General features: G+C 37.9%; 1 protein-coding gene across 1 annotated transcript in view; it reads left to right on the top strand.

The window, feature by feature from the left end:
• Positions 1–7,159: 7,159 nt before the first annotated feature.
• Positions 7,160–26,860, top strand: part of LOC150076563 (eukaryotic translation initiation factor 4E type 3-like) — a 68,386-nt gene continuing 48,685 nt past the window's right edge. The window contains exon 1 of the mRNA XM_090387436.1: positions 7,160–7,382. Within this exon, the coding sequence (XP_090243562.1) occupies positions 7,228–7,382 (155 nt within the window). The 5' untranslated portion in view covers positions 7,160–7,227. The remainder of the gene's footprint in view (positions 7,383–26,860) is intronic.

The following is a 26,860-nucleotide window of genomic DNA, read 5'->3' as shown; positions in this document are numbered from 1 at the left end:
GGCAATGGGAATTTCCAAGACTGCTGGGAAGCATAGTGGAACAAGTAAATACGTGGGCTGTGTTAGGGTAACTAAGAGTAGAAACAGCTGCATGTATACTTACATGTACACCAACGCTAGGAGTATAGTTAATAAATTCGATGAGCTTGAAGTGCTAGTCAAGACATCAAAGGCAGATATTGTTGGGATATCAAAGACATGGTGTCACACAGACAGAAGTGCAGAACTGAAATTTGGGGAGTACAATGTGTACAGAAAGGATACACAGGATGGGAAGGGAGGAGGGCTTATGTTGTTAGTTAAGAAACACAAAATCTAAGGGAGTGCATCCAATTGATGTTGGTGGACAATGCAATGTTGAGTCTGTTTGGTGTGACATAAGCACTGGGAAAGGAAAAATGAGAGTAGGCATGTGTTATAGGTATTGAATCTGAGGAGTATAATGAGCAATTGTGCAGAGAAATAGAGTGGGCCAGTAAATTAGTGTCTTATAATGGGGGATTTTAATTTCCCGGATATTGACTGGAATGTGTGGGTTGGTCACTCACACACTAGCAAGGCTTTTGTGGATTTAATGTATGATTGTTTTCTACAGCAGCATGTTCGGGAGACAACTAGAGGGAGTAATACTCTTGATCTGATTATCAGTAATGATTCTTCATGCATCAAGAATCTGCAGATAAAGGAACCACTAGGTGGCAGTGATTACAGAGCGCTGAAGTGGGATTTACTCAGAGGTAACTACCATCAAGGGTAAAGGGAAGAGTTTTTGCTTTCGTAAAGGTGACTATGGTGATCTGAGACAGTATTTAAATTCTATATGGTGGAACCAGCTGATGTTACCAACAGCAAATTCAAAATTGGAAGCATTCAAAGAATTAATCTTGGAAGATACTATGCATTTCATACCAACAAAGAAATATTGTTCACAATTTAGGCCTAAATGGATGTCAGATGAACTAATTAGACATGTAACAGAGAAGAAAAATGCATGGGATATTTATAAATTTGCTAAAGGATGCAAAGAAAAACAGCAAAGAGCTGTTTACATATGTAAACTCTAGAAGGAAGGAATCAGATTGGTCCACTTGATATCGATGGTTCAACAGTTGATGATCCTGCACAGGTAGCTATAAACTAAATGAATATTTTGCATCAACATTCACACATAAGGAGTTATTCAGGGAGGTGAATGCCAGAAGTGTATTCAACTCTGGCAATAGGCTAGATAATCTTGTAATAACTGAGAGTAAAGTGGAGGAGAAATTGTTGAAGATAAACACAAGAAAGGCACCTGGGATGGATGGAATCTATCCAGTTATATTAAAGGAAGTGGCAAAGGAAGTAAGCAAACCCTTAGCCATAATTATGAGAGCTTCCCTGGACTCAGGGGAGGTACCCATGGACTGGAGATGTCCAAATGTGACCCCAATCCACAAAGGAGGATCAAAGGGAGACAGGTAATTACAGACCTTTTAGTTTAACTTCTGTTCCAGGGAAATTAATGGAGGCACTGGTTAAAGAAGCATTGCAGGATTATCTAGATAAGACTTCAGGGCTTGGGTAAAGAAAGCCTGCACGAGAACGACGACAAACGTCGGATAACTTACGCGGTAAATTAGTTTGCCGATACGGCACTCTAGCGCTGCTCACTCGGTAAACAGACGGTAGGTGTTATCGGACTGGAGCAAAGTCGAGAACGATATACTGATTGACAGGTAGGCGTGGCAAACAATGAAATGATTGGTGGTGGGCGCGACAGACGAGGCACAAGGAACATTTTGTAGATCCACATACAGGAGCACATACGAATAATATCGAAGCCCAGTGGAAGAAACTAAAAAGTGTAACTAAAGGAGTAAATGGCAGCTGTAAACATATGTTGATGGGTCACATTAATGAATATATGTGGCGTCAAATGTATGGGAAAAATCATGAAGATACTTTTCACAATATTGTTACTCAAATTGCGAATAGCTATTCAGGTCCAACTGTATGATTTGTACTCATGAATTTTTTTTCTGAGAAAGTTTCGTTCCGTTCATTTTATGTTCTTCATTGTGTTTTTTTTTTTTTTTTTTCTCTCATATTAAAAGCAGATTTTTGGAGTTGATGAGTGCTTTTACTGTATTATTGATTTAGGTTTGGTTACGAAAAAAGGAAAAGGTTTCTTTGTTTTTCGTTGTATTTCATAACCTGAGCTTAAATGGTAGGTTAGGAAATAAAAGAGGTTTCCTTGTATTTCGCGACCTAAACTTAAACTTTAGGTTGGGAAATAATAGAAAAAGAAAGAAAGATTCTTTATATATACAGTATACTGAATAGCTATTAAGGTGCTGATTGACGTTATGATACGTGTGTATCCGCATGAGTGTCTTTAAAAATAAAAGTACATTAATAAAAAAATTAATATTTTATTAATAAACAATTTATGTGCTAGTCCACTCATGATTCTAAAGAAAAAAGGTTAGGTTACCCCCTCCATTTCGGGAGAGGTTCAAGCTCCCATGGGATTCAAGTGGAGGTAACCTGACCTATTTTCACCATTAGGGCATATTATTGAACAAGAAAATAAAAATACGGTCATAAAAAAATTTATTTTTTTATGAATGTATTTCTAAATATGACTGATTCTAAAGAAAAAAGGTTAGGTTACCCCCTCCACTTCGGGAGGGGTTCAAGCTCCCATGGGATTCAAGTCGAGGTAACCTGATCTTTTTTCACCGTTACAGTAAATGTTAGGGCATGTACGATTAGGACAAGTTACCATTAGTGCTGCTACAGTGATACTAAACCGATGTTATCGTGTGTTGTGTTCGCGCACCAATCAGCACGTCGTTTGCCACGCCTACCTGTCAATCAGTATATCGTTCTCGACTTTGCTCCAGACCGTTAACACCTACCGTCTGTTTACCGAGTGAGCAGCGCTAGAGTGCCGTATCGGCAAACTAATTTTCAGCGTAAGTTATCCGACGTTTCTCGTCGTTCTCGTGCAGGCTTTCTTTACCTTCGCCGACTTCAGTTATAGCTCAGACACAGCATGGGTTTGTTAAGGGGCAGTCTTGTCTGACTAATTTGATTGGATACTATGATGTAGTCACAAAGGAACTGGATGCAAAGAATAACTTTGATATCATATATTTGGATCTTAGAAAGGCCTTTGATACTGTTGCACATGGAAGAACACTGCACAAACTGGAGCATTGTGGCATTGGAGGCAAATTGCTGCTATGGATAAAGGGATGGTTGAGTGGGAGAAGACAGCAAGTGGTAATCAATGGACACTGCTCTTCGTGGACTAATGTTATTAGTGGAGTTCCTCGGGGTTCAGTGTTGGGTCCATTGTTGTTTTCTGTATTTATAAATGATATTGATGGTAGTGCATCAGGCTTAATGTCCAAGTTTGCAGATGATACGAAGGTTGGTAAGGTTGTTAATGACACTAATGACAATACACTGCTGCAACAGGATCTGGAAAAGGTGAGCAGATGGGCTGAGAGGTGGCAAATTAAGTTTGACATTGACAAAAGTAAAGTACTATATATGGGAAGCAGTAATCCCAGAGTAACATATCAACTCTGTGGTACCACACTGACAGTGGTAGAGAATGAAAAGGACCTGGGGGTAATTGTGCAGGCAGATATGAAGTTTTTTGAGCAGTGCAGACAGTCTGCAAGAGTAGCTCATGGTGTCTTTTCAATGATATACAGGAATATTCTAGCAGGGATAGGGAGGTGATTATCCACTTGTATAAGGCAATGGTCAGACTACATCTTAAGTACTGTATACAGGTCTGGAGGCCTCATTTTAAGTGCAGACAAAACGTTGCTGTTGGAACGCATATAGAGAAGGGCAATAAGATTATTGAATGGAATAAAGGGTTGCTCTTATGAAGGCTTAAGTTTTGCAAATTACAGTGTCTGGAGACTAGGCACTTGCGAGGTGATCTGATTGAGGTGTATAAAGCCTTGAATGGTTTGAGCATGCTCAATGCTGATGGGATTATTTCTTTTGCTCAGAATAATCACCTGAGAGGGCATAAATTCAAATTGAGGAAAGACGGTTGTAGAATAGATGTGCGGAAGTTTGTCTTTAGCCAGGGGGGTGGTTGATTGCTGGAACAAACTTCTATCTGTCGTTGTAGAAGTTGATAGCTTAAATAGATTCAAGGCAGAACTTGACAAACATTTGGAGCGAGTGGATGGGTGAAATAAGGGTGTTTTTTTTTTTTTTGGCTGATGCTATATAAGCTTGCTTTCTTGTATCATTGTGCCTTTGCTAATGCTAATTGAATATTTCAAAGGTTGGGAAGTACTGTATATGGTTCAAAAAGAGTACTGATAACAGAAAAATTTCACATGAGAGTACAGATTTGACTGTCACTATAACCCATCTACATTCCCACTCATGTTTCTAAGGTACCCTATTAACTTGGCCATTTCTGAATTTTTCATTAATTTATTTTCCTGGTAAACATTATTTCCACTATAAAAGTTAAATATCACATAAACAATGGCAGTAGTTAATAAAAACAAAAAAAAAAGTGTACCCCTGTACACATGAAAGATGCTTTATGTGAAAATATATATGCCAAAAATCAGAACTGTTTTAAAATCTAACAGCTGGAACTGAAGTTGTGAACCAGGCCTGCCCTTAATCATAATTATGAGAGTATCCTCAGATTCAGGTGAGGTCCCTGGAGATATGCAAATGCATCCCCAATTCACAAAACATGTTCAAAGGGAGACATGCATAATTACAGACCTGTTAGTTTTTCCCCCAATAAAGACAAATCTCCACCGCAAGGCACTTGAGGTGGAGGGGATCTGTCCGGTTAGATTAAAGGAAGTAAGCAGGCACTTAGCCATGATTATGAGAGCATTCTTGGACTCAGGGGAAGGTCCCCATGGACTGCAGATGTGCAAATGAATCCCCAATTCACAAAGTGGAATTATAAAGTGACAAGTAATTACAAACCTGTTAGTTTAACTTCTGTTCTGGGGGAAAAAATGGAGTTGCTAGTTAAAGAAGCACTGCAGGATCATGTAGACAAGACTGCAGTTATAGTTAAGACACAACATGGGTTGTTTGTTGTTTTCTTTATTTATCAACAACATTGATAAATAAAGATAAATATTCATTTATCAACTATTAATTATATACAGTATTCTAAGATAAATATTCTTTATTTATCAATGATTTTGATGAACGTACATCAGGCTTAATGTCCAAGTTTGCAGATGATACACAGGTTGGCAGGGTTTTTAATGATAGTAATAATGGTATGCTACTGCAACAGGATCTAGAAAAGTTGGGCAGATGGGTTGAGAAGTGGCAGCTGAAGTTTAACATAGACAAATTCAAAGTACTGTAAATGGGTAGCAGTAACCCCAGAGTAACATACCAACTGTGCCATACTAAACTCAGGGTAGGGGAGAATGAAAAAGACTTGGGGCAATTGTGCAGTTAAAAAGTTTTCTGAGCAGTGCAGACAAGCTGCTAGAGCAACTAATGGGGTATTGTCAATGATATACAGGAATTTTGGTAGCAGGGATAAGGAGGTGATTATGTGATTATCCCTTTGTATAAAGCAGTGGTCAGGCAACACCTTGAATACTGCATACACATTTGGAGGCCTCATTTTAGGAAAGATGTAGAGCTGCTGAAATGAGTACCAAGAAGAGCAATGAGATTGGTGAGGGAAACAAAGGGGTGCTCTGACCAAGAATGGCTTAAATTCTGTAAATTGAAGCGTATGGAGACTAGGCACCTGCAAAGTGATCTGATTGAAGTGTATAAGGTGTTGAATGGTTTGAGAAAGCTCAATGCTGATGGGGTTAGCACTAGTAGAGGCATAAGAAGCAAGAAAGCCAGCAAACAAAAAAAAAAAAAACCCCTTTCCATTCCACCCATTCATTCACTCTAGATGTTTGCCTAGTTCAGCCTTGAATTTATTTAAGCTGTCAAACTTCCACGACAATTGGAAGTTTGTTCCAGCAATCAACCATCTGTTCGCTAAAGGCAAATTTCCACGTATCTATTCTACAACTGTCTTTCCTCAATTTGAATTTATGCCCACTCAGATTTGTAATCTGGGCAAGAGGAAAAATCCCATCAGCATTGAGCTTGCTCAAACCATTCATGGCAGATATGAAGTTTCCCCTCCAAATTAGAATTATTTTACAAAATTATTAAACATTTACTCATGACATGAAAAATTAGTTTTTAATAAATCATTACAATGAAAAATATGCAGTTAATTTCATTATTTACCTTTATAACTGTTCATAATATGGGGTCATATATACCATTTTACAGAGCTTAAAGTGAACTGCATTACAAAATTAGAAATTAATGGCTTAAAACAAAGAAAATTAAAGCATTTGATGATTTACAATTTTTTTTTTTTTTAAATTTCCAGTGTGCAGTACAATTGCTAATTATTAAAAGAAAAACACCAATCCCACCTAAATGTTTGCTGACAAGACAAAACATTTATCCAGAAATGATTCATGACATGTGGAAATGGAGGAGGGGGGTGTGGCTTCAGACTTCATGACAATACATGATACAAAATCTCCTATTAGGAGAAGATATCACCAAGACGTGTTAGAGAAAAATACTGATCTCTGAGTCAAAGTGTATACATGGCGTTAATACTTCCACTGTACAAATCATTCAAAAACCTTTCCATCCTGGTAGGGCGAAAAGTAGCATTCCTTGGCCTTTCCATTCTTGTAGGACAATGTGTTATATTTTAGTACTGCATTCCGGCCTGTCTCCTGGCGTAACAACCAATACATGCGCATATACTCAAGGTTCCTATAACAAGACCTAAAATTAATGCAATAGCATCACCTGCATCAAAACCTGAAGCCGACACTACTTCGAAAAGCAATGACATGCACAAAACCAAAATCAACACGCAAAACTTAACAGCCATCTTGGTAACTCACGTGATAGTATGGGCGCGTTACTGATATTTATAAGCGTTGCTGATTAGAAAAAAAAAAACACCTGCTCTTTTAATAATTAATATAATAAATGATTTCTAATTGTGCTTCAAGTTTTCATAATATTAATTACTTTAATTTAGCTAAATGTCAGTCAACAAATTTAACAATCATGTGCATGACACTCGCGCATAAATCAGCTGACTATGAGGTAGCGGCAGTTATATTTATTTGTCGCATGACGCTATGAGATGTGCTGATTTCTGTTGCTGTTATGGATGCTCCGGGAGTCTTGGATGGTGACATTCATTTCGATAATGAAAAGTCCGAAAAGTTTCAGCAAGAGATGACGAATTCTGAAGATCAGATAGTTAACGGTGACGATGAGGGTGTCCCATTAAATACACGTTGGACATTCTGGCTTGACAAGTAAGTATTGAACGAAGTGCGCTGTTTACTTTACAGCGCACTTGTTTACACTTTTTAGGCGAACAGTTACCAACGGAGGCGCACTTGTTTACACTTTTTAGGCGAACAGTTACCAATAAAGAATGACGTAATCTTCAGAGAATGTACTACTTTATTCGATATTTCGAATTTGAAAACCATTTGTCATGTGACAACAATAAAATAACGTCTGTGGAGGAAGAGTTGGTTTCTGACTTCAGTATTTAGAAAGCATTGCATGTTTCTCAACCTGTAATACGTTCGACTAATTTCAGCCATCGTTATAAAAAAAAAAAAAAAATGCGCCAAAATCATTGTATTTTGTTGAATACTATGATTTATGACATCTCGACTTATCTATACTGTATTTTGATATTACTTGCACAGTTTTATGCTATATCGTGCAGGGTTGTTTTGAGATAGGGGCAAAAGGGTATGATTTCTTCTGATCAAAGTTTTTTTTTTTTTTTTTTTTCATACTATTACAACACGATTTAAGTTTAGTGATGCTCCCAAAATGCTGCTTGATTTTCCTCCCAGTTAGAAAATCATAGCACCAGTCCTGCATTAGTGTAAAAAAAAAAATTGCTGTTCTTGGATTTGTATTGCATTCTAGTGACAATGTGAAATGTCTACTGACTATAGCAAGGAGAAAAATAATAGGCCATTTCAGTATGCTCATAGTATACAGGAGTAGACTTATTGAATGACCTTGAACCACCTATTTTTCTCTTTACTCTAGGAATAGGATTGTGTATTGTTTCTGCTTTCATGTATAGCTAGTTTGTTCAATGAGAGGCCTGCACTTTTTCTAGTATAAATTCAAGTGAAAAAGTCAGAAGTTCCTACAATCACTACTAAGAATCTAATACATTCTATAAAAGTAGTCGGCACCTCCGTAGCCAGGCGGGAAGGGGCAGCAGTGCGTAGCACACGCTTCTTGATTAGACCGGGGCTAGAGCCCATCACCACCAAATACGGAGGATGCGGAAAGGTCAGGGAATGGCTACCGCATATCCCAAAGCAATATGGCCTTAGTTGCTTGATTAGACCGGGGCTAGAGCCCATCACCACCAAATACGGAGGATGCGGAAAGGTCAGGGAATGGCTACCGCATATCCCAAAGCAATATGGCCTTAGTTGCTAATGCTCCTAATAACAAACAAACATAAAAGTAGTGAGGAGCACTGCTAGGTATAACACTTATGGGGAGATGGTTGGCATTGTTGAAGAGCACAATGGTGTAATGAGTCTCAGGGTAGGTAAAGCAAACTTGTAGTTTTACCACAGCTGCTACTATATTGCCGAGGAACAAATGTTGAAGAAATTTTTATTTAATAAATTGGTTTATTTGTATAAAACAAATACACAAGAGTAAAACTTATTTTTTTTTCTTTCTATGATTTCAACAGACATCCATGGGAATTTGGATCCAGAAATTACCATATGCAATAAGAAGTGTAACATTGCATGATTGTATATAACATTGAATGTAAATGGCTTAAAAGATTAAATCATTCAATCTGACTCTGTCTTTGCAGCTTCTTCCTAGAAAACTATATAAGAAACTCATAATAATATTTATTTTACAAGAGTAAATCCCTCCCCCTCTCCACCCATACATAACAATTCAAGACTGCACAAATAAAACTTGTTAGTTAGAGGTTATAACCTCTAACTGACAAGTTATAGCCCAAGGTAAGTAATGTCATTTACTACTACAGTAAATTCTAGTTTTGGACATAATCCATTGAATTGGAGCTTTCATCCTTACAGGAATTGATGTAAGTGCCTCAGTCTGTTGGCATTTACTGTCAGTCAAAATATTCCCATAGTAAAAGCAAGTGTCAGAGTTTCAGATTTTTTTTCACTGTTACTTTGTAATAGCCTACCAAGTATGTCAAACATCAGTAGTCACCTAAAACTAAGGGTGGTACTTAAGAGCATTTCAGCCTTTGAATAAATTTTAGTTAGTTTTACTGCTCTCATCTACTATATAATAAGATTTAGTATTGTGGCTAATGATGTAAGAAAGCAAGCTTATACAGTATCAGCCAGGAAAAAATTCTCATATCACCTGTCCATCCCCTCCAACAACTTATCTAGTTATTCCTTGAATTTGTTCAAACTACCCACCTCTAAAAGAGCAGATTGGAGTTCATTCCAACAATCAATCACCTGCTGGCTGAAGGTGGATTATGCACATCTAACCTACAACTGTTCTTATTCAATTTGAATTTGGCCCCCCCTCATGTTTGTAGTCTGAATGATGATTCCATCAGGGTTGAGCCTAATAAATCCATTCAAACCCTTCAACTGTTGTGGAATCTGATTTCCCTAAGAGTCAGATGCCACAACTTGTAGAACTGATGCTCTTTCTTGGTAAGAGCATACATTTGCTTCCTTTGTTAATCATGTTGCCTATTCAAACAGATCCATGTCATTCCTGAAATGATGCTTCCAGACCTGTATGTAGTAGTAGTCAAGATGTGGCTTAACCAGTGCTTTATACAGTGGGGTAATGACCTCCTTATCCCTGCTGGCAAAATTCTTTTGTATCATTGACAAAAGCTGAAGTGGTGCTGCTTAGAATTTCATGACTGCATAATTATCTTCCAGGGCTTTTTCATTCTCTACTACCCCGAGTGTGGTACTATATTGTTGATATGTTATTCTGGGGTTTAGCTACCCACATGTAATACATAGCATTTGTTAATGCTTAACTTCAGTTGTTTTTCAGCTCATCTGTTTAAATTTTTCTAGAGCTTGTTATAGTAACCTACCCTGATCACTGTGATTAGCCAACCTTCATATCATCTGCACACTTAGATATCAATCCTGATACATTTTTTATCAGTATCATTAATAAATATAAAAAATAGTGGGCCCAGCACTGAACCTTGGGACTTCCCTAATACCCGCCGAGGTTTACGGTTGAGCTAAAAGCTTGTTGCCTGGCAAAAAGGTCTTGGGTAAACTTGGAAAAGGCGCAGTACTGTTGCTAGTGTTCCAGAAGATGGTTTTCTTGATCCTGAGAAAGGTAACGAATCTGTGTAATGAGAATGCGCCGGAGAAGTACTGACAACCTTGTGTGGGTTTAAGAACGTTTTGAGAGCTAAGGATTCCATTTTTGTAAAACATAATTCATCTGTAGACAGACCACGGCCGAGAAATTGAGGATCACATGTACAATTCTTCACATATATAAATGCCAAGAAGAGCAGGACAAACCAGATCGGACCTTTACATAAGGGGTTAGTATTAAATACACCAGCTGCCGTTGCAGATGAACTCAACAGTTATTTTGCATCGATATTTACAAATGAAAAGCCTTTTGTGGCAATGGGAAATTGTGGGAGCAAAGTTAAAAAATATGTAATTAATGATATTGAAATTTCGCAAGATTATTTAATGAAAAAAACTTTCGAGCCTACAGACCAGTAAGGCTCCTGGAGTTGATGGAATATACCCTATAATCTTAAGGGGGGGGGGGCAAGCGAGTGCATTGAACCATTGAGGCTAATTATGTGAGCATCGTTCATAAATTACATCTGGGGAGATACCCTTGGATTGGAAAAGTGCAAATGTATCTCCCATACATAAGGGTGGCTCAAAGTAAAGTTGGAAATTATCGACCTGTCAGTCTGACTTCAGTAGTAGGGAAAATCATGGAGGCAATGATTAAGGGTGGAATTCAGGATCATTTGGATCCGAATTAATTCTGAAGGATACTCAGCATGGTTTTGTAAAGGGAAAATCATGTTTAACAAACCTGGTTCGCTATTTCGAAAGGGTCACTCACAAGCTGGATTTAGGGAATAATTTCGACATTGTTTATTTAGATTTCAGCAAAGCTTTTGACTCAGTCCCACATGAGCAGTTGCTTTATAAGCTTGAACAGGTTGAAATCACTGGGAAAATCCTTAGATGGATAGAAGGATGGCTTCAGGGCAGGAGGCAGAGGGTTGTGATTAATGGCTATTCATCAGATTGGGTTGATGTAAGAAGTGGGGGTCCCCAAGGATCAGTATTCGGACCACTCTTGTTTTTAATTTTCATAAACGACATTGAAGGGATAAAGGGCGTGATGTCTAAATTTGCAGATGATGTTAAAATTGGTAGAGTAGTTAATGATCACTGTCAAGCTGAGCGTCTTCAGAGAGACCTAGATAGACTTCAGGAATGGTCAGAAAAATGGCAGCTATGCTTTAATCCAACAAAGTGTAAGGTATTACACCTGGGAAACAGTAATCCCAAAATAACTTATTCACTTGGTGGAGTTCAACTAAACCCAGTACTGGAGGAAAGCGACTTGGGTGTTACGATATGGTCAGACATGAAATTCTCTGAGCATTGTAAACAGGTTGCAAGGAAGGCCCATGGTGTCCTATCGATGATCTATCGAACTTTTGCAAGTAGAGATAGGGACGTGATAATCCCATTATATAAAGCTTATGTTAGACCACACTTGGAATACTGTGTTCAGGTATGGAGACCGCACCTAAAGAAAGACATCGAGCTTCTTGAAAGGGTGCAAAGAAGGGTAACTCGCCTGGTGAGATCGGCAAAAGGGTGTCCTTATGAAGAAAGATTTCGAATATGTGGGTTGCAGAGTTTGGAAACTAGACACCTTAGAGGAGATTTGATTGAGGTATTTAAGGCTCTGAGAGGCATCAGTAAAATGAATGAGGACGAAATTTTCAAGATTATAAATGATGCTAGAACTAGGGGACATAAATTCAAGTTACAGGGGGAAATGTTTAGATTGGACTGCAGGAAGTTTTATTTTAGCCAGCGAGTTATAAATTACTGGAATAAGTTGCCTTCATGGGTGGTAGAGGCCGACAGTTTGGGGAAATTCAAAGGTCATCTGGATAGTACTTTTGGGTAAGGGAAGCGCATAGGATGATAGGATTAATTTCCTTTATTTATTTTTTATTTCATTTTATTATTTTTATTTATTAATTATTATTATTTATTTATTTAATTTTTGTTTTTATCATTGTTTTGTTTGGATTTTTTTTTTTTTTGGCTGGTGCAGCATAAGCCATAGGCTTTCTTGCACCATACGGCCATTACTAATACTAACATTACTAATACTAACTGGGGTGGATGGGATCTATCCAGTTATTTTAAAGGAGGCGGCAAAGCAACTAAGCAAACCCTTAGCCATAATTATGAGAGCATCCTTGGGAACCTTCCCACGGACTGGAGATGTGCAAATGTGTCCCCAATTCACAAAGGTGGATCGAAGGGTGACACGAGTAATTACAGACCAGTTAGTTTAACTTCTGTTCCGGGTAAAATAATGGAGTCACTGGTTAAAGATGCATTGCAGGATCATCTAGACAAGACTGCAGCAATAATTCAAACACAGCATGGGTTTGTTAAGGGAAAGTCTTGTCTGACAAATTTGATTGGTTATTATGTGGTCACAAAGGAACTGGATGCAAAAAATAATTTTGATATCATATACTTGGATTTCAGGAAAGCTTTTGACACTGTTGCGCATGGAAGACTACTGTACAAATTGGAGCAGAATGGTATTAAGGGTAAGTTGCTACAATGGATAAAAGGATGGTTAAGTGGGAGAAGACAGAGGGTGGTAATCAATGGGTGCTGCTCTTCGTGGACTAATGTTATTAGTGGAGTCCCACAGGGTTCGGTGTTGGGTCCACTGTTGTTTTGTGTATTTATCAATGATATTGATGAAGGTATATCAGGCTTAATGTCGAAGTTTGCAGATGACACAAAGGTTGGCAGGGTTGTTAATGGCAGTGTGCTACTGCAACAGGATCTAGATAATTTGGGCAGATGGGCTAAGAAGTGGCAAATGAAGTTCAACCTTGACAAATGCAAAGTACTGCATATGGGTAGAAGTAACCCCAGAGAAATGTACCAACTGTGTGGTACTACACTTAAGGTGGTAGAAAATGAAAAAGACCTGGGAGTAATTGTGCAGTCAGATATGAAGTTTTCTGAGCAGTGCAGACAGGCTGCTAGGGCGGGTCATGGGGTTTTGTCAATGATATATAGGAATTTTGCTAGCAGGGAAAAGGAGGTGATTGTCCCTCTGTATAAGGCAATGGTCAGGCCACGCCTTGAGTACTGCGTACAGGTCTGGAGGCCTCATTTTAGGAAGGATGTAGATTTGCTTGAGCGTGTACAGAGAAGAGCAACACGATTGGTGAGGGGAATGAAGGGATTCTCTTACCAAGAGAGGCTTAAGTTCTGCAAATTGCAGTGGCTGGAGACTAGGCACCTGTGCGGTGATCTGATTGAGGTCTATAAGGCCTTGAATGGGTTGAGCACGCTGAATTCTGATGGGATCCTTCCACTTGTTCAGATTACCAACCTACGGGGACATAAGTTCAAATTAAGAAAGGACAGATGTAGAATAGATGTGCGGAAATTTGCCTTTAGCCAGCGGGTGATTAATTGCTGGAACAAACTTCCATCTGTCGTTGTAGAAGTTGATAGGTTAAATAAATTTAAGGAGGAACTGGACAGGCATTTGGAGGGAATGGTGTGTTTTTTTTTTTTTTTTTTTTTTTTTTTGGCTGATGCTGCATAAGCTCCTACACTTGCTTTCTTGCATCATGTGCCACTACTACTACTATTAGTCTATGCAGAGCAGTACCCATTGATAACCACTGTTTTCTCCTACTCAATCATTCCTTTATCCATAGCAGTAACTTGCCCTTAATGCTACACTGCTCCAGTTGGTACAACTATTTTCTATGTGCAACATTCTTAAAAGCTTTCAGAAATATAAATTGTCAGAATTATTTTTTGCATCCAGTTTCTTTGTTGTTTTATAATATCCAATTGAATTGGCCACACAAGGTTGCCCCTAAACAAATCCATGTTGTGACTTCAGTATAACTGCATTCCTGAATAGTTTTGCATTACTTTTCTAACCTGGAACTGCATTATTTCCCCTAAAAGAGAAGCCAAGAGAACACATTTGTAATTACTCATGTCATCCTTTGTATCCCATTTGTGAACTGGGAATACATTTGCATGTCTTCAGTCCATAAGAATTTCCCCTCAATCTAAGAGTACTTTCATAATCATTGCTTGCTTCCTTTGGTATAACTGAATAGATCCCATCCACCCCAGGTGCATTTAGCTCTTCTGCTCCAAAAATTAAGTATAGATTATAAATGAATATCTTGCTGACACTGACAAAATAAGAGTGAAATTTGGACTTCACCAAGGCAGTCTCTAGTTATACAGATTTTAAATTCACACTACAATGGAATACTGTTATGTCTGGGTTGATGCTACTCACACAAAAATCCCTTCTGTCTTTTGGATTATTAAAAAGAGGATAGTCAGAGTAATTAATGATTGAAGTCTTTGCACCACAGGGGCTGGCGCCTCCATAGCCAGGTGGGCAGGAGCAGCCGTACGTAGCACACACTTCTTGATTAGACCGAGGTTCGAGCCCGTGACCACCAAATATGGAAGATGCGGAAAGGTCAGGGAATAACCACTGCATATCCCCGGAGCAATATTGCCTTAGTTGCTAATGCTCCTAAAAACCAAATAACACAAACCACAGGGGCTGGTGTTCCAAGGGTGCACTGCACCCGGGTGGCAACATTCAAGGGATACCTAAAACTACATACACATATGAAGAAAATTAAGGGGTTTGCCAAATTTCAATTAGCACCTGGATGCCACATACCTTAGGAATGTCCGTGTTGCACTGGGTCCTATATATGTTCTGTTTTTACTACTTGCCTTTTCTACAGACTTTCGTTGACTTTTTTCTTCTGACAGCATCTGTAATTACCATAGCTTTCAAACCAGTGTGAGCATGTACTGCGACCACTCGGCATCCATTAGCTGAGATTGGAGCATAAGATCAACAATGTCTTCTCAGTATACTACAGGTTTGAATTCATTTTTGTGTATAGGGAGGGAAAACAAATTAACTGAGTTTGACAATGTTTGTTTATTTTAAGGAAATAGTCTGTCCATGTATAAAGAATGATCAGAAACTTTCACAAGTGAAAGACCAAAATACTGATGAGATGCTTCCTTTAGTATCTTGAAGTAGCAATTTTAGAGAAAAAATAGTCTGTCTAATGAAGGACCCTGTATACCAAGGGTTAGTATTAGTGTGGCAAATGATGCTATATAAGCAAGATTATTATAGCATCTGCCAAAAGAAAAATGCCCTTCCCATTTCAACTATCCATCCCCCTCCAACAGTTAATCTTATTCCTTGAATTTATTCAAGCTATCCACTTCCACAACATCACATGAAAGTTTTATCTGGAAATCAATCACCTATTGGCTAAAGGCAAACTTCAATACACCTGTTCTGCAACCATCCTTCATTTTGAATTTGTATCCCCTCTGTAGCCTGAGGAAGAATCCTGTCAGCATTGAGCTTGTTCAGTCCATTCAAAGCCTTAAACATCTCAATCAGATTGTCTTGCAGATTTCTAGGCTTCAGATGCTGCAATTTGCAGAGCTGAACTCTTTTCTTGGTAAGAGCACCCCTTTGTTCCTCTTGCCAATCTTGTTGCCCTTCTCTGTACCCAATCCAGCAGTTCCACATCCTTCCTGAAATGAGGCTTACAGACCTGTATATAGTACTCAAGATGTGGCCTGAAAAATGGAATAATTATCTCTACTGGAAAAACCCCCAATTTATTGACAAAACCCCCTGTGCTGTCCTGGCAGCATGTCTGGACTGCTCAAAAAACTTAAGGAAATTGACTGAACAATTATCCCTGGGGCTTTTTCATTTTTCACTACCCCAGTCTGGAATTAATATGCCATACACAGTTGGCATATTAATCCCTTTGAATTTGTCAGTTTCTCAATCAAATTGTTTAATTTGATTGAGAAACTGTTGCAATAGTATGCTATCATTAGCTGCCTTGCCAACCTTTTGTATCATTTGCAAGCTTAAACATTTTATACATTCATCAATATCTTTAATAAATGTAGAAAACAATGGGCCCAGCATGGAACCTGTGTGCTGGGCCCATTGATAGCAATTATCTTCTCCCACTCAACCATACCTTTTTTATCTGTAGCAGTAACATTGCCCTAAATGTCACACAGCTCCAATTTGTACAGCAGTCTATTATATGCAACAGTATCAAAAACTTTCCTGAAATAAAAGTATGATACCAAATTTAATTTTTCATCCAGTTCCTTTGTTATTGCATCATAGTGTCCAGTAAAATTGGTCAGACAAGATCACCCATAGTCAAACCATGCTTGATTTGACTGAAGTATAATTGCACTCCTGTCTATATGGTTCTGCAGTACATCTTTAACCAGTGACTCCATTAGCTTCTCTGGAACAGAAGCTGAGCTAATGGGTCTATAATTACTTAGTTCATACTTTGTGAACTGCATACATTTCACCATCTCCAGTCCATGGGGACTTTCCCTGAAACCAAGGATGTTCTCAAAGTTATGGTAATGTTTGCTTACCTCCTTTGCTGCCTCTCTTAATATAATTGGATATATCCCATCCAACCCAAGTGTCTTTCTTACATTTAAGTTCAGCAATTTCTCTTCCGCTCTCCTGTCAGTTATTACAAAATCAGTTAGTGTGCTGGTAGAATTTTTAATAAATTTCTGACATCCATTCCCATAAAGAGTTCCTCAAATGTAAATGCAAAATACTTATTCAGCTTGTCAGCAACCTGAGCCTGATCATCAACAATTGAACTATCAATATCAAATGAGCGTATGTGATTCATTCCTTTCCTTCTAGTGTTTACATAATAAAGGAAGTCTTTGCTGTTTCTGGTGGGTATGGGCTTGGCACACCCAGGGTCCTGAGCTGGATATCATCATTCTTCTTTTTCTTAGTGATTCCCTTCTACTTTTGTCGCTCTCTCAAGGTAACTTGAATATATATATATATATATTTTTTTTTTGGCTGGTGTGGCATAAGCCTAGGGCTTCCTTGCACCATGTAGCTAATAATAAAAAAGAGAATTCTGATAATCTGCCTTAACTTGAATAACCTCCCCACAAGGGAGGTTAGGCAAGTTAAGGCTTGATTGTATACCAATTTGTGTTTACCATAGGCTTCTGTATCACCTCATGATTTATATGGATACCATGTATTTTACATTCTCTGTAATGAGTCTCATTGGTTCATATAACTTCCATTTAGGTCTAATCCTTGATTGCATTTCTTAGTTGGTATGAAAAGCCTAGTAGCTTCTAATTATTTCCTTGAATGCTGCCCAATTTGGGATTTGCTATTGGTAATGTCATCAGTTTGTCCCACTGTAATTTAAACACATGGAGACTACTGTAGTCACTTTTACAAAAGCAAAAACCCTTCCCTTTACCGTTGATTGCAGATCTTTTAAGTAAATCCCATAACAATACACTGATCACTGCCACGTAATGGTTCTTTTATGAAGAATATTACTCTGTCCTGTTGCTTCGCTAAAGTGCTGTTGTAGAAAACAACCATCCAATAAATCCAAAGTCTTGCTGGTGTGTTTGACGCACCCATAAGTTTCAGTCAATATCTGGAAAGTTAAAATACCTCATAAGACATTATGATTTACTGGACCACTATTTCTTTGTATAGTTGATTGTATTACTCAGTCATTAGACCTGTAACAGACTTCTGCTCATTTTCTTTTTTAGTGCTTTTGTCCCACCAAAGTGAGTCAACATTTCACTGGCCATCCCTGTCAACTCGATATACTGCCTTAGATTTTATATGCTTCTTAACTAAGTGTATAACCCTCTCCTGACCTTACTGTACACCTTGTACTCCCATATTCAAATTCTACATACCTAATGTGTGTGACACCATGTCTGATATCCTGCACTGTTTGACTTGATCAGCACATTCAAATTCATTAAATGTATTTACTATGCTCCTTGCATTGATCAAGTATACATGCACCTGGTCTTACTCTTAGTTACCCTAACACAGCCCATGTATTTACCTTTTCCATGATGACTCACAGCAGGCCTTGAAATTCTCAGAACCTTGCTTTCAAGGCTGCTGCACATTCCAATAGAAACAGTACAAGAATCACTTTTGCCTCTGCCTATGGATAGTAATAATCTGTTAGTCTGTATCTCCCCCCCCCCCAAGCTGGCAGTTTTCTGATCTGCCTAATGCTGCCTTGATAGCATCAACAGATATCTTGCATCCTTTCTGTTTAAGTGTATCCCATCCCTGTAGAAGTAGTCTCTCCTGTTAATAAGCACAGACCATGCTGGGAATAATTTTGCCCCATAGATTTTTAGCAATGAGAAAACTTCTGTGCAGTTAAAAGGCAATTTCTCTAATGAAGAGTACATATATTATGAGAATTTAAAGCAAATTTGTTACTGTATATAAGTGCAATGTATGAGTGCAAAATATTGTAAGAGAAGAAAAAGGGACCTTTCTCTTATTTATACATTAACCTGACTAATCTATTTCTACTTGGTCACTAGATGGCACTGCTCCTGCCTCCCTGTGGCAGGAGCAGTGTCACCTAGTTATGCAAGAGAGGCTAAAAGAAGCAAATGAGTGATCCAAACATAATAACCACAAATCCCAACGATCAGAAAAAAATAAGGTTAATGATGATGCTCTGTCACCAAATGACAAAAAAATGTGACATTGCTTCATTTGTTGACACTAGAAGCTGTTTCATGTCAGCCAGAAAAGCCTAAAAGTATGGCTGGAACACTTGATGTCAAACAACTTAAATCATGTAACATTCTGGTTAAAATGTGAAATACAGAACATGTAAACTTTTGGTGATTCCACTAGGACTTTTTCCATATGAATGAGCAATTTCTGAATAGGATCTTATTGATGTCTTCAAAGAAGAAATCCAAAATGAATTGAAAGAACATGTGTCATAGTTATGAGGAGAATTAGAGTTGGGGCAGTAACACCAACAGAAATCTCATCCTGACCTTTAATACTCCCAAAGGTGCCTCCGTAGCCAGGTGGGCAGGGGCAGCAGTGCGTAGCACGCGCTTCTTGATGAGACCGGGGTTCGAGCCCGTGACTACCAAATACGGAGGATGTGGAAAGGTCAGGGAATGACCACCGCACATCCTCGGAGCAATATGGCCTTAATTGCTAATGCTCCAAAAAAAATCAAATAACAATAATACTCCCAAAATACTGGATATTTAAATTGTAATATCAAACCATACATTCAGAATCCTGTTTCTTCAAATTCTAAAAAATGGTCATTCACAATTGGCATGCCCAGAAGCTGCTGTTGTTCCAGGTGTGGACCTTAGAATGCACCAATTAGAACTGTTTAGTTGAGAAACCAAGATGTTCTATGGGTATGATTCTATCTACTCAAACTATGAATATTGAAATAGAGAAAAACAGATACAATGGTGTAAAGCACAACACAACTACCCTCCTATGCACAAATAATAAGAAATTGGTATACTGTAGAAACCCAAACAGATTTCACAATCCCTCCAGAGAAGTCCATTTCAGACTGGGCACAAGAAAATTGCTTAATATCCCACCTCTAATTTTTGAGCAGCTTAGTAATATGCTACTATCCATTCCTCTTGAGACAACACTCAAAAGAGAAAACCTACATTATAACCAGCAGGCAACTGAACAAATGAAGACAAGCTACAAACCAAGCAGAAGAAGATATTGATATGAGTGAACCATATCAATCTATAAACATGGGTAGAAAAGAATTTACTCCATTGGCTCTGAGAAATAAACAAGTGATCCAAACATTACTACAAATCCCAAAGATCATCGGAAAACTGAGGGTAATAATTCTGTCACCAAAAGACAAATAAAAGGACGTGACATTGCTAAATTTGCAGCAATAGCAATGTCATATGTTTCATCATCCAGAAATGACAGGACATAATTTCTACAAAGGGGAAAATGTAAAATGTACGTGAGCTCCAAAATCAAAAAATGCAAACTGGAACTAAAGAGTCAGCACTAACATAATGACACATGATCTCTCTACACAATATACTCCTCTGTCTTTTCTCACAGACTACTTATAACAAACTTCAAGAAGCAGAATTTTCATATTTATTCTCAGCTTTTTCTGCTAAACATGACCATTGGAGCAGTTTCAATATGCTTAGCCACCAAGTCTCTTAACAACTTGCCATTCTACCAAACCAAGAATTAATATAACAAGATTTAAAAGACCAAGTAATCCATATACTGCTCCCTTTCTGTATACTGGGAGACTTTAATGGGAAGTGCACTTCAGGGGATAACACAGCCATAGACTGAAGAGGATTTTCAGCCATAGGTTGAAAATGGGTAGATGTGAATGATTTAACTTTGTTGAATGAAGGCATGCATGTATATACACATCTTCCATCAGGAAATAGCACATTAGTTGAGGCATATTAGCAAGAAAGCAAGCTTATATAGCATCTGCTAAAAAAAAACCTTCCCATTTCAGCCATCCAGTCACTCAATGTTTGTCTAGTTCAGTCTTAAATTTATTTAAGCTATCAGTTTCCACAACAGATGGAAGTCTGTTCCAGCAATCAACTACCTGCTGACTAAAGGCAACCTTCCACACATCTATTCTACAACTGTCTTTCCTCAATTTGAATCTGTCTCTGCAGAAATATCCCACCAGCATTGAGCCTGCTTAAACCATTCAAGGCCTTATACACCTCAATCAGATCACCTTGCAGGTGCCTAGTCTCCAGATGCTGCAACTTGCAGAACTTAAGCCTCTCTTGGTAAGAGCTCCCCATTGTTCCTCTCACCAATCTTGTTGCCCTTCTCTATTCTGGTTCTAGCAACTCTACATCCTTCCTAAAATGAGGCCTCCAGACATGTATGCAGTACTCAAGGTGTGGCCTGACCATTGCCTTATACAAGTGGCTAATTGCCTCCTTGTCTCTGGTAGCAAAATTCCCATATATCATTGACAAAACTTCATGACCTGCACTGATCAGAACTTCATATCCGACTGCATAATTACCCCCAAGTCTTTTCCACTTCCCTGAGTGCAATACCACACAGTTGGTATGTTTCTCTTGGATTTCTGCTATCCATATGCAGTACTTTGCATTAGTCAATGTTAAATTTCAGTTGCCATTTCTCACATCAGTTGACTGCTCTGCTCTTTATTCTCCAGTGTTATTTCCAATTCTTGATTGGTCAGTACACAATGGCCCTCTCAATAGTGATTACTATCTGTTAATCATTACCATGGTATTAGGAATGAGAGATCAGTCATGTAGAAATCCAAGATGGAAAATAAGCCAAACAAATTGGAAAGTTAAATGCAAATATAAGGCAAACTGTTAGATGCAGAGCACATGCTAAAAACATCAACACATCCCAAAATTTTAGTGGAATGAAGAGTGTTTATGGGCTAAACAAGAAAGAAACTAAGCAAAAGCCAAGTGTGTTAGAGGAGCCAACAGAAAGGTACCTTGGATAAAAATTTCCATTTGCATTAACTGGTTCCAATCACATCAAACTGTCTGGAATAAAATCAGCACAATGAATGGTAGATACCAGATCAATCAATCTCTGATCTTAAATTGGAATGAATGAGTCACTGTAGCACCTTCAGAAGTAGCCAGTGCACTGGGTGTAATCTTTGCCAAAACATCTATGCTTACTTCTTATACTTCTAGTTTTCAGATATATAAGGCAAGGTTAGAAGGACAAATTTTTTTTCACAAGAAATTATGAATAGTACAACTGTCTTAAAATTCCATGAATTAAAGTGCACTGTTACAGACAAAGCAAAGTGAACCAGACCAAATTCACTATGATGTTAAAACAACTTTATGATTGATCTTAAATAACTTTTCTAGAACTACATCACAAAATCTTTCTAGAAAATATACTTCCAAGTATAGGTGTCATGTAATAGTTGGAGTTTCTGAAACCAGGAAAGGATCTCTGACCCATGCAACTACTGTCCAATAGCTTTAACAGGCTGTCTAGGATCAGTCATGGAAGAAATTATCAATGCTCATCTAATGTGGTTTTTGGATAGTAATAAATTTCAGTCCAGTATGGCATGCCTTTGGGAAAATTAGTACAATCACTGATTTCTTGACAAATTATAAAATAATCCAAGTAATTCTTTCCTCCAAAGAGAACATGTGTTGTGGTCTGATATAGAGAAGTACACTGTGGCATGACATGGAATTCTCCAAAACCTTGAATTATATGGACATCTTCCTCAGTATCCATAATTTTTTAGAAGGCAGTGCATTTCAAGTTTGACTGCAGACTGCCCTTTTCAAAATCTTCACACAAGAAGATTAGTCACAGGAATTGGTGCTTAGCATTACCTTTTTTGCTATCAAATTATGTAAATATCCTATTGTTTACATAAGTAAATAGTAGAAGGGGGTTTGAATCATATTGGTCAACTAGATATGAATGTATTAATTGTCGATGATCCTATTTTGGGTATTTTGTATCTACATTCACACATGAAATTTTTAGGAATGAGGATGCCAGAAGTCAGACATTCTGGTGCGGAGCTAAATGATTTTGCAATAACTGCGAGGAAAGTGGAGGAGAAAGTTATGAACCTAAATGTAAAAAGGTACACTTGTTGGATGGGATCCATCCAATTATATTAAAGGAGGCAGCAGAAGAGCTAAGCAAACTTTTAGCTATGAACATCGAACAAGATTTACTGGTGATTTCAATGGACTGGAAATGTGCAGATAATGTCCCCTAATTCACAAAGGGCAATCAAAGGAAGACATGAATAGTTAGTCCACCTGTTAGCTTGACTTCCATTCCAGGGAAAATAATGTTGACATCGACAGGAATGCAGTTATACTGCAGTCACAGCATGGATTTAAGGGACAGTGTTATCTGACAAATCTCATTAGATACTATTCATTGAGATACAAATCTCATTATATATGTATCTCAGATTTTTTTTATTAAAAAAAATGCAAAAAATATTTTTGATGTCAAATACTTAGGTTTCAGATAAAAATCTTTTGATACTGTCACAAATGAAAGACTGTTATACAGATTGGTGGCACACTATGGCCATAGTTGCCGATGCGCGTAATAAATCCCGAAACAAGGTATACAGATTGGAGCAGTGTGGCATTAAAGGCAAATTGCTGCTATGGATAAAGGGTGGTTGAGTGGAAGAGGACAGTAGTTATCAATGGACACTGCTCTGTTTGAATTAATATTATTAGTGGAATCCCCAGGGGGTTCTGTGCTGAGCCCATTGCTGTTTTCTGTATTTATTAATGATATTGATGAAGGCATATTAGGTTTAATAACTAAGTTTTCATTTGATATGAAGGTTGGCAGAGTAGTTAATCACAGTATCAGGGTATACTACAAGATGTAGACAAATTTTAGAAAGATGGGCTGAGAAGTGTAAGTTGAAACCTTAATGTTTATAAATGCAAGGTACCTCATTCTGCATAGAGGTTTGCAAGCCTAATTTTAGAAGGATGTGAATCTGTTGAAATGGGTGCAGAGAAGAGCAATATGATTGAGAGGAACAAATCCAGGAAAGGTTTTGTAAATTCCAGCGAAACTGGACATCTTTGTGGAGATATGATTGAGGTATTTAAGGCCCTGAATGGATTGAGTAAACACAATGCTGATGGAATCCTTCTTGCCCAGACTATGCACAAGGGGCATAAATTCAAATTGAGAGAAGATGGCTGTTGGTCTGATGTGCAAAAGTTTCTCTTCAGAAAAGGATGGTTGATTGTTGGAACAAACTCCCATCTGGTGATTTTTGATTTTGTTAGTTTGAATAAATTCAAGAAAAACCTTGATAAACTGTTAGAAAGGATGGCCAGGTGAAATTGAAGTGTTGGTTTTTCTTATTGCTGAAGCTGCATAACCTTACTCTCTTGCTTATTTTGCAACTACTGTAATAATAAAATAAACTAACTGAAACATATATCAAAAATCCATTGATGGTGCTTTATGTTAGTGTTAGTAGTGGCATATGACCCAAGAGAGCAAGCTTATACAGCATCAGCAAAAAAAATTCTCATTTCACCTATCCATTCACTCCATGAGTTTATCCAATTCTTCTGGGAATCTATTAAAGCTATCAAATTCCACGACAGATGGAAGTTTGTTCCAGCAATCAACCACTTGCTGGCTAAAGGCAAATTTCTGTACATATATTCTGCAACTGTCTTTCCTCAGTTTGAATTTATGCCCCTTAAAGTGTGTGATTTGAGGAAGAATCTCACAGCATTGAGATTGCTCAAAACCGTTCAAAGCCCTATACACCTCAATTGGATCACCTCACTGGTGCCTAGTCACCAGATGCTACAATTTACACAACTTAAGCCTTTCTTGGTAAGAGCACCCCTTTGTTCCTCTTACCAATTGCATTGCCCTTCTCTGTACCCGATCCAACAGCTCTATATCCTTCCTAAAATGAGGCCTCCAGACCTGTATGCAGTTCTCAAGGTGTGGTCTGACCATTGCATTATACAAAGGGATAATCATCTCCTTATCCCTGCTACCATACTTCCTATATATCATTGAGAAGACTCCATGAGCTGCTCTGGTATCTTGTTTGTACTGCTCAGAAAACTTCATATCTGACTGCACAGTTACCCTGAGGTCTTTTTTTTTTTTTTTTTCATTCTCCACTGCCCTGAGTGTAGTACTGCATAGTTGGTACATTACTCTTGGGTTACTGCTACTTATATGTTCAGTACTTTGCATTTGTCTATGTTAAACTTCAGTTGCCACTTCTCAGCCCATCTGCCCAACTTTTCTAGACCCTGGTGCACTAGTGTACCGTTATTATTGTCATTAGCAACCTACCAATCTTTGTATCATCTGTAAACTTGGGCATTAAGTCAGATATACCTTCATCAATATCATTGATAAATACAGAAAACAACAATGGGCCCAACACCAAACCCTGGGGGACTCCACTAATAACATTAGTCCACGAAGAGCAGTGTCAGCTGATTACTACTATCTGCCTTAATGCCATACTGTTCCAATTTGTACAGCAGTCTGTTATGTGCGACAGTATTAAAAGGGTTTTTTGATATCCAAGTATGTGATACACAAATTAATTTTTGTATCCAGGTCCATTGACTGTATTGTAGAATCCAATCAAATTGATAAAACAAGATTTCTCCATAACAAATCAGTGCTGTGTTTGAAGTATAATTGCTCTCTTGTCTAGATGATGGTGCATTACTACTTTTACCTGGGACTCTGTTTTCCTTGGGACAGAAGTTAACGTAACAGGTCTGTACTTATTCTTGTCCCCCTTTATGAATTGGTGATACATTTGCTCATCTCTAATCTGTAGGGAACTCCCTTGAATCCAAGTATGCTCTCATAATAATGGCTATAGGTTTGCTTACTTCTTTCTCTGCCTCCCTTAATATAACTGGATAGATCCCATCCACCCCAGATGCTTTGTGTTTAACTTCAACAATTTCACTTTCCTTTTAGTTATTACAAAATCATATAGCTTCCTGTTAGAGCTTGATAAACTTCTGGCATCCCCTTCCATAAAGAATTCATGTGTTGAATGTAGATGCAAAATACTCATTCCATTTTCAGCATACTAAGCAGATAATCATCGTAGTCATACCATCAATATCAAATGGACTAATTTGATTCATTCCATTCCTTCTAGTGTTTATATAAGGAAAGAATTCTTTGCATCCTTTGCCAAAGATTTCTCATAATCTGCCTTCACTTGCCTCACCTCCTTTGCAACTTGACTGTAGACTAGTTTATATCTACTATAGGCTTCTGTGTTGCCATATAATTTATATGCATCCCATGCACTTCTTTTCTGCCATGAGTTTCATATATAACCAGTATATTTGGGTTTCCAGTGATTGAGCTAGTTAGGTTTGAAATGAACTTTGGAAAAGCCAAAGTGAGAGTTGCAGTCTGTTATAGGCCAAATGACTGTAATGAATATAATGAACGACTATACAGATGAACAAAATGGCCAGCAAATTTGATTGGCTTATCATTTGGGATTGTAACTTTCCAGATATCATTTGGAATGCATGGGTTGGCAGTTCACTTAGTAGCAACAACTTCTTGATTTACTGGATGACTGCTTTCTATACTGATATGATAGGGAGGCAACAAGAGAGAGAAATATTATTATGAGCAGGGATTTATCATGTATTAATAATATTCATGTAAAGGAATCTTTAGGTGGCAGTGATCACAGAATGTGGGATTTATTCAAAGACATAATTGCTGTTAGTAGTAGTAGTGGCAAATGATGCAAGAAAGCAAGTTTATATAGTATCAGTTTAAAAAAAAAAAAAAATTAAATGTATTTCTCACATACTTACCCTCCAAGAATGTCTTTCTCCCTTGAAAGAGGGAAAGGTAATAAATCTTGTTTTTGAAAAAGTGGTTATAATGGATGTGGGCATTTTTTTGAACTTTATAGTGGGACAAACTATATTATTGAAAAATGTAAATGCCAAGTGGGAAGTATTTGGGGAAG

Source organism: Mastigoproctus giganteus, chromosome 13 (assembly GCF_048544385.1).
Source record: "Mastigoproctus giganteus isolate SK-2022 chromosome 13, ASM4854438v1, whole genome shotgun sequence".
Taxonomy (NCBI): Eukaryota; Metazoa; Arthropoda; class Arachnida; order Uropygi; family Thelyphonidae; genus Mastigoproctus; species Mastigoproctus giganteus.
The sequence above is the reverse complement of the archived record's forward strand: the minus strand, read 5'-3'. Positions and strand labels throughout refer to the sequence as shown.